Genomic DNA, 9,566 nt, shown 5'->3' on the forward strand with positions numbered 1-9,566 from the left:
AAATCTATCACTTTTTTTTCTGCAAAACATGAGCAAAACATGACTCCAATGACTCTAATGACTAGAGCTGGGCTGTTAATAAACTAACCAGTCAAAAAATCCAGACAGTCAAGAAATTAAAGCTTTTTGGTATTAGAAGATGAGCTAGTTTACACAGAAGCAAATTAACACTGCTGAAGTAAAGTAGAAGCAAATTATTTCTAAATAATAAACAGCTACTCGTCTCTTGTTTCTGACTCATATTACCACAGCAGATGAATCTAAAGATATTCATCCACCCTTTATCTAAGAATACAAAACATTGGAGTATTCAACTTAAGCATACTCCATCCGACCTGAAAAGTTACTTGTACTGCCAAGTGCAGCAACCTTGGAAAAGACTAGGTACAAAAGGATCAGAAATACTGAGAAAAATTACTTCATTGCTTACCAAATGGCTTCAGAATTGCATGATCCTGCAAAAAACCCTATAGTTCTCAAGAATTTAGTATAAAATGTCAGAATGGGAAAACACTTTATTTTTTTTTTCTTTAGCTAAGAATCAAATGGTAATTCTCGGCGTGCAACCCAACACTTCCTTCACAGTACATGTTGGCTGGCAACCACAAGCCTGCTAAGATATGTCAGCCTGGGGATTCCAGGTTGTTGTACACTTCTGAAATTCCTGATCGTGATTAAGCCTGTACTTAGAAAAGCACCATGACTGGTGCACTGCTGCTGATGGCGACAGACGTGTGTATGGAAAAGGGGAACAAATAAGGATGATTCACTGTAAGTTCCCACATGAAGCTGTGTAATTTTCCTGCCAACACAGAAACAGAGCTTCCCTCCATCTGTATTGCTGAAGGCTTTGTAAGGAACACACTGTGCACAGGATGAGAAAAACAACAGCACTCAATCCATCTAAACAGATTTGACTGCCTCACCTTGCAAATGTGCTTTCTTTCTTTCAAAAAATTACTCAGGAGTCATATCTTTGAGACCTAATTAATTTTTCATTTACTATGAAAGAGTTTTTCAGGACCAGCTGTTTGTACTAGTTAAGGGTTTTGATTTAAAGATGGGTGATCTGTAACACATCATGCAGAATATACTTCAGCACAAGCCAACTTAAGCTTTCATGTTTAATTTGAATCCCCTTTCAACACATGTGCAATTTGAAAGCTGCTGATGCCACATCATATTTCAAGTCTACACTTAAAGAAGGGACATCCCAGTACTCATCTGTGTTATTAAGGTGGGACAGTTACCTCTACTGTGTCCTCCCCTTCCTCCTCCATTCGCTTGCCTTGCCGCCAGTGTTTCAGCAGCCACTTCAGTTTGACATACAGTAGGAAGGTGTCCTGCTTGAAATGCCTGAGTTCCTGCTGCAGCAGATTTTTCTCCTGACTCCAGGTCTTCTCCTCCAGTTTGTTCTGCAAAGTCAAGCTCTGCACTTCTAAGTCTTTTCTCCGCAGGGTCTGTAGATGCTCCTCCTCCAGCTTTAATGGAATAACAGGCAACATATCAACAGGGTGATGTCCAGGGGCAGTCTCCAGGACTTGTACTTCATTGGGTGAGACAAAGTGAAATCTCTAATTTTCATCAGTAGTGAGTAGCTATTGAGTTTGGCTCAATAAGTTCCTCAGCAGTTTTGACTGCTGAGGAAATCAGAGGATAGAAGATGATAAGCTTTGCTCAGATAACCATATGCAAGTAACCTGCTGTGGAAGTGGATATTTACTTCAAAGATGCACAAGAACTCTTGAAGCTGGTTAAACATTTTACACCACTCATATTTTCCTCCCTCTCTTGATTGTATCTCTGCAGTAGGTTCCCAGCACAGCCACCAGCCCACACTGCTGCACACCTACTAAATGCATTTGCAGCCATTTGTACAAGGTGGGACCACATTTGCCCTTCAGACAACCTGGAATATTTGCCTTGCAACTTCCCTCCACAGCCACAGATTCAATCTTTCCACAGTTGCTACGTCTCCCTCTGCCTCTAGAAGGGCAACACTTCTCAAGAAAACACCTCCTGTACCTCAGACACAACTACTGGTCCCCTCACTTCTTGCAGTTCATACTTGAAGGCATCTGAATGATACCACAGTAAGCAGTCTCTCATTCTGATATGACTATATCTGGGACACAAGCAGGAAGTGAAGAGACAGGAACAGATTGCAACTCAGCATTTGACACGTCTTAGCCTTAGTACTAAAATCACCAAGAAAAGCTCATTCTTTAGAGGACATGCATAATTATACCTGTTTCTATGCAAGGCCACCTGAAACATCATTCTTTAAAAGTGACCTCTCCCTCAATATATAAAAATCAAACCATGGCATGATCTGCACCCAACAGGACTTATACAAGTTAGTTGTACAATATCTCATATGGTGCATAGATGAAAGTGTTTCCACTTCAACCAAGCTGTGGCTTCTTCATAGATAAAGAAAATGCAAATGGAAAATTAGTACAAAATCACTGTTTACAGGTGCCAGTTTCTATTTTCCATTCTGCAGAACACAACCTCTCCTTTTCCTGACCAGCTCCATAGATGAAATCTATGAAAGCCACAGTACACTTATGACCACAGCAATCCAAACCATCGGCACACACCCTGCGACAAACAATGTTCACATAAGAATAAAGAATATTGCAGGGACTAGGACTCCCTAGCAATAAATACTGCTAAAAAATATATGTTTGATTTTCAAGGCAACCTTCAGATGCTTCTGAAACAGGCTACCAGTCCATATGAGATAGTTTTCTAAGGACTTGCCTTCATCCCTAAATGATGTGTTCCAGCATAATGCAAATTTTTAGCATCTATGTTACTATGCCTTAAAAAGTTCCCAATTAAATTGAAATTATTTACAGTAGTGGCTAGCTTAAATGTGTTTAAAATGAAGCTTAAAAGTATGGCCCAGTGTAAAACCTACACACAACTCCTAGTAACAGTCATGGAGATTGTACACTGCTAGCACACATCAATTTGATGTCATTAAACATTCCTAAAAATGAAATAGTAAAGGAAGGGCTTATTTTAAATTTAATTTTTACAGGAAGAAAGAAGTAGATTTGATGTTGATGACAACTTTTCCACTAAATGAAATTGTGAAATTAAACACAGCAAAAATCTGAGTAATTTCCACCAGAAATCCTGGAAGGTGATAAAAAAGGAATATTATCAAAAGGATGGACATAACCTGGGAAAAAAAAAGAAGAACCCAGAAGATACTTTTATTCTTCTGTTTCTGCTGGCTATCAACATGGACAGCTAGCTTTGATTTTAGTGCATTTTTCTTTGTTTTGACAAGCTGTTATATTTCAAATCCCTGTGGTCATGAATTCTTGCAGAAGACCCTAGTGGAGGTCGATTCATAGAGTATTATGCTGTTTCAGTGGATAGCAATTACAAAAGAAAAGAACTTTAAGAGGCAGGCATAGCTTCCAAAAAGCTTTCACAGTCGGGGCAACTAGGAAGGAAATCTATTTACTGGTTGCCTTCAAAAGTTCCAGTCGAAAGCTCCAGTGGAGATCAACAGAAAATTAAAGCTGGTTATGAAAAAACAGAGATATACCACTTGGGCATAAAGAGATCAGTTGGAACAAGGAAAAATGCTTTACAGTATGCAACAATTATGCTGAATTTAGTCTATGAAGTAAATTTAAAAAGAAAACTTCAGTTAGGAGCCAAACAACCTGCAGAAATTAGCAACAGATTTTTTTTCGCTCTAGGAGTTAGATATCACAAAACTATTGACTAATCTGTTCCAGCCTTCAAAAGAGCAGGGGGGGCTCATGTAAAAAAAAAATATGATTTATTCACCAGCTCTCAATACAAAGATTGGAAGCACTGAATACTGAGAAATACAAGAATGAATGTCCTGATTTGTTTCTCTTCTCAGCTATGTGTGCATAACAACTCCTCTGACATCAGAGAGGTGCTGGATTTTCTTTTGGGTAGGAGTCAGAATAGGGTATGGAGCCAAACTGAGCTCCCAGGGATGAAATGCACCCTTTCCCAGAGAGCTGAAGGGTGACAGAATTCTCCATGCAGTATTTCATGTCTCTACCACAATTTCCCCTGCATAGGGGAGGCCAGAATTTCTCTCCACCAAGCAGAGAAGCTAGATTCACAGTGGTACAACAAGCTTGAGTTTAGGTTTCCCCAGATTCCAGATTCTTCATTTACTCAGATGAGGTCAAACAGGCACAGCCATCAGGACACAAGTTCCCACAGTCCTGACAAGCAAGGCTCATGTCACACATCATGCTGCATCCCAGCAGGTGGGTTTTGTATTTACCTGGATGATCCTTTCTGTAAACTTTTCTTGCTCCTCTTGGTGAAGTCTTGTCTCCTGCTCAAGCTGAGCCTGAAGCTCCTGTATCGATACATTCTGTACAGGTAAAACATGGGAATCCCTGAGCTGATCAGCAGGACAAAGGGATAGGTTTAGCAGAAAATGTGTCTCCGAGGTGTAAATAAAAGGAAAAAAGAAAAGAGCCACGGGACAGACATCTGCACAACTCACAGTTATCAATAGTTAAAACCAAAGCACAGTGTGCAAATAAATAACAATGTCCTAAATCTGTGTGGGAATTTCCTGTGTGGCTTCTTCTGGAAACTAAAGCTGGGATGCTGATGTTACATATTAGATATTCCCTTCAGGCCTTTGCTCTGGGTTTGCACTTGAATAGCTGAGACTCCTGTTTACAGGATGACATATTTGGAGGTGCATTTCTTCATTATAATCAACGCTGCAAAATTTTAACATCTCTGCACAAGATTAATCTAATGCACGCATATTGAACCTAATTATTTATTCATTTGCAACAGTTTTGATAGGGCAGTTAATGGGATAGCATTTATTGAACCAACTAAGTATACATAAGGACCCTTTCTTCAGATACAAGACAGCTCTTTGCACAAGTCAACTTCATTCTGTGATTTCTACTCAAAATAATGACTACAAAAATGTCACAGTGATAAGCTGTGTGGGCCTGAGATATGACCAAAATAATTAAGTATCCCTCCTTTCAGGTCCAATAATGTTTTAATCTTAATACCTTCAATTTTATGTTCTCATTAAGTTTGGCATTCCATCAACTTTACTCCTGAAAGTTGCTTAACTCAAAAATAAAGACCCAAGAAGGCAGTCAGATCTCATTATTTATACTACAGCAGTTAATCTTGTGGCGCTTATGTTTCTGATCAGAACTTTGCATCTCTCATGTTAGTGCTAAAACTGATTTATCTGTACAAAAGTGATGCTTGGCTAGATGCCATCCTCTTCCTGTGTGCAACCACAGAAAACACTACAGCACCAAACTCCGACTTCCCAGAGCAAAAATGTCCTTAAAGACAGGATTGCTTCAGGCTTCAAAGTGTAATCCCAAATTCTCAGCTGGCCCATGTCCTTTGTGCTCCAACCTCAGCAGCTGCAAGGACATAACAAAGGTCGTGGGACTGCTCTCATGGGCTGTGTTGCCATTTCCCTGCCAGGATCAGCCGCAGCACCCACCTCCTCCCCAGACACTCCTCCCACCTCCCAGAGCAAAGCCAGCAGCTGCTGCTGTTCAGGCCACACAGCCCTTGTTGGAACATTTTGGTTATTCAAAATGTTTTTCTCCCTGGAACAGACACTCCTCACCCCTCCTCTAGGGAAAATGAGATAAGGCAAATGGAAGTATCCCAAAAACTACCTGTAGGACCACACTCTGCTGAAAACCAAAAGTGGACCTACAAAGACTTTCTGGGCCCTATGAGTTCCTTCTTTACTTGAGTCATTTATTGACTTGTGCATGTCAGTTTTGTACCTGAGGAAAAGACACTTCCATCCCTCTGAAAGAGACACATAAAGTGACTAAGAGAACATTATCTGCCTTATCAATTTCACCTGTCTCTGCAATGTGTCTGCAGACATTTTGGAGTGCATAAGGCAAAAATCTGGTCTCACAAGTAGTTTGAAAAGAACTGCTTGTGATGGGATTTGTCAGTTTTCACAATCATTTGTAAATCATTAATTTAATTCTCTAATGCAATCAAGGAAAAATTAATTTCATCAGGAATGTCTGCATTATTTTATTCTGATCAGGCTTCTTTAGGAATATGGCAAACAAAAACCAATGTATCAGTTCATCAATTTATAATTTAAAAAATCTGTTCCTTCCATTTATTAACTCAAAATTATTAGCCCATTCAATTTTTTTATAAATATGTAGCCTATGCAAAGCCAAATTTCAGGAAACTTAGGTGCTAGGATTATGCGCTAACTGTTGGAATTACTGAAAAGAAATTAAATATACCATAAAGGCAGATGCAGTATTACATGCACACTAAGTCAAAATTTCATCACAACTGCTTTGCCCCTTTAAGACAATACATTTTTCTAAGTCTTAAAGTAAATTTAAAAGCAGCTAGTGCATGAATGCAGAGCTGCACACCTTTTCCCTTTCAATGCAACCTGTGAACTCTTCATAATCTAAAATAATATATAATTTCATTATATATTCTGGTCATTTCTACCAGAAGTGTTGAGATATTTCCACTGCTCAAATCATGGGAGGTAAAGCTGCTTAAGTGCTTAATAGATTGCTGCTAAACAATCTAGTAAGATCTTGAATGAATAATACTCATAAATGCATCATGTAATAATTGTGTATGGAGTTCAAGTATCTGATACTGCACTGATGGATGTTTATAGGTGGAAATCAGTCCCCCATCATACAATCAGCAAGGTGTAGCCTGTGGCACAACTGTGGTTTTGTTTTGTAAAGCAACACTACTACAAAACAGACACAACAGTTGATAATCTGTTATATTCCATTCTTTGTTTCCTTTGTTTTCATTAAGGAATGCGACATCCCGAATACGACGGCCACTGCACAAGGTACTGACAAGGTACTGACAGAACAGACACAAACTCACTACAACCAGACATACAAACACAATACCATGGGAACTACGAGCTAGTGTTACTCTACCACAGCACCACAGAAACAGCTGCACTTCATCCACAGCTCAACACCAACTAACAGTTTCCCACATATCCCAGTTATTGCATTACCAGATACGCTTCCACTCCTGTCCCCTCAGACAGGCACTGTCAAATCCTTCTGCTCAGTCCTTTTATCTCACCTGTTATCACTCCAGAACAAGCTAATCCATGCTGATGTCTTTACCTCAAGAGGATGCACAGAGAAAATCATCCACACCTGGGGACTTCACCACCACTCCCTTACTGTACCAACTCCTTTCCCCCCTCTCAGAGTGTTGACAACTTTTCAGGTTACTTTGCAGCTCACACAATCCCACATTTCTGCCACGACTTGTTTTTACAAGATTGCCATCCAAGACAAGGTATGGCTGGGTTTTACTTCTCTGTTTTCTCCATTTTACCATAGCTAATTGCAACCCCAATTCGCCTGCAAACTTAATCAATTTATATGCAACAACCGTGAACATGAAATTTCATGGAATCTTTCTCTTAAGCTTTTTTTTTTCCCCTGCAGAAATGATCAAACAAAATAAGGCCTGAGGAGGCAGGGTAGAATTATGGTCTCCAGCATTTGCATGCAATTCCAAGGAAGTCAAAAGATGAATATTTTATGCTGCTCCTCTAAAGCTACATTATAATGCTTTGATATTTGGACCTTAGATTTGAAGACATAGTATAAAAATTGCTACTTTTTAACAAATTGACAGCTGGTCATTGCATGCAACAGTCAGAAAGAAAGTTCCAGTGCCTTTTGTTATACTTTTTACATGCAATTCACATCCAACTGAATTTGCCGAGGCTGCTTCTGAAGATGCATTCTTCTTCTCACCTCTTAAAAAGATACAACATATATTCCATTTGCTAGTGTAGACTAGGCAGCTGTGTGGTTATTTGTCTGTGCTTATATAAAAAGTCTCTGAGTTTGGGAAAAAAGAGAACACTTCAAGTCTTTAAAAATCCATCTCATTTTATGGATAGTACAAAAAGTCTCACCAAGTTCAGTTAGGACTCAGATATCCAGATTTACATCATAATGGGGCTTTTAAGCCATTACATTGTCAACCTCTACAGAATCTTACATAGCAAGAAAAAATACAATACATCAAAGTAAATTATTCTTGCTTCCACTAATCTTGGTGGGAAGGAATAATCACAGCATCAAGTTTATCTTTCTCTTCCCACAGCTTTCCATTGGAGGAATAGTGGACATAAGACATACAACTTTCTACATGGTCCTTGGTTGTTGTTGTTGCTGTTTTGTTTGGTTTTTTTTTTACCAGAAAAAAAAAAAAAAAAAGTTACAAGGTGTAAACCATTCACTGTTTCCTTTATGGAAAAACAAAACCTTTAACCAGAGAAATGGATGTGCAAATTTTCAGCACATGGCCGGGACCTGCTGCAAAAACCATCCAGCTGAAAAACTCTCACATGGAATTACGAAAATTTCACAGAAACATCACCAGTTAAAAAATAGAACACTCAAAATATAGATCAAAATTCTCCTCATACATCCAAAATGGATCCATACAGAAGTTTTGATTCAAAGCAGGTGGTAAATTGACTTACCTAACTTGCACATCACTGCATCTGGTTCATCCACATTTAACTCAGTAATTAAATTAGAGTTATAAATTCCTTATTGGTATGATAAGTAAGGAAAATGGATAAACATATTAAAAATGGCTTAGAAGAAATTATTTTTCAGTCTGTGCTATTCCTATTTTACTACTAGGCCTCGTGGAAAACTTGTTATTTAAGACATGCTCTCACCTTCTCCAGCCCATCTGCTTTTATTTTAAATCTCTGGTGAAAATTTACTCTTTTTAGATTAATTCCCTTCAGTGGTTCTTATTCCATAACCTATGAGTGTCAGAGTTTTTATGGTCTTTTTCTACACAGAACTAAATGTGTAAGTCCTTAAAAGCCATGTATGAAAATAATCTAAATCTGAAATGCAAAGTGTTTTTGCCTTGGATATACACTTGCTCAGGAAAAGGCAGAACTGAGGTCCTCTGAAGGAAGAGAACTAGGAGATACAGCTCTAATTTAAAACATCAGGAATCAAATGTAACAAGCCATATCTGGTCATTTGAAAGAGTGAAGTTTTTCTTCTTCAGAATGTCTTCTTGATTCTGAATAAACAGGAGGAGATTGCTTGAGGAAACTGCCTTTTCTTTATGGATATTTCATTGGGAGAAATCACCAGGTGAAAAATTATTTACTGTTTTTCCCATTGGTTTGCACTTGTTGCCATAAGAAGTTTGCTCCATGTTACCTTTTTTAGTTCTCCTGTTTGTTTTAGTATGGGCAATTCTTAGTAATTCATCTGCTTTTTCCTTGGATAGTAAAGAATGATTTCCCCATAACAGAGCTCTGCTAAAATCATGAATAATGGATCGAACATCCACCCCAATGGGCTCCAGCCTCCCACAACAACAGCTGAAAGGCTTGTTTCAGCAAGAAAACAAAGCCCTGCTTTAAAGGCAATTTCAAGATATGATTTCCCTTAGACTGTGGCTCTAACCCACCTCTTTAACACGCAAATACATTCTAATAATCCTGTTGCACTAACAACTGC

General features: G+C 38.7%; 1 protein-coding gene across 5 annotated transcripts in view; it reads right to left on the minus strand.

Annotated features, from left to right (window-relative positions):
* MTCL1 (microtubule crosslinking factor 1) overlaps positions 1-9,566 on the minus strand; it is a 101,718-nt gene that overhangs the window by 28,132 nt on the left and 64,020 nt on the right. For 4 of the 5 annotated variants that reach the window (XM_083869489.1, XM_083869492.1, XM_083869493.1 and 1 more), the window contains 2 exons: positions 4,295-4,387; positions 1,251-1,481 (listed from right to left, as the gene is read on the minus strand). In XM_083869489.1, coding sequence (XP_083725615.1) covers positions 1,251-1,481; positions 4,295-4,387 — 324 coding nt within the window. The remainder of the gene's footprint in view (positions 1-1,250; positions 1,482-4,294; positions 4,388-9,566) is intronic. The other variant, XM_083869490.1, reaches the window with a different exon arrangement.

Source organism: Zosterops lateralis (assembly GCF_965231275.1).
Source record: "Zosterops lateralis genome assembly, chromosome: 1".
NCBI classification, from domain to species: Eukaryota; Metazoa; Chordata; class Aves; order Passeriformes; family Zosteropidae; genus Zosterops; species Zosterops lateralis.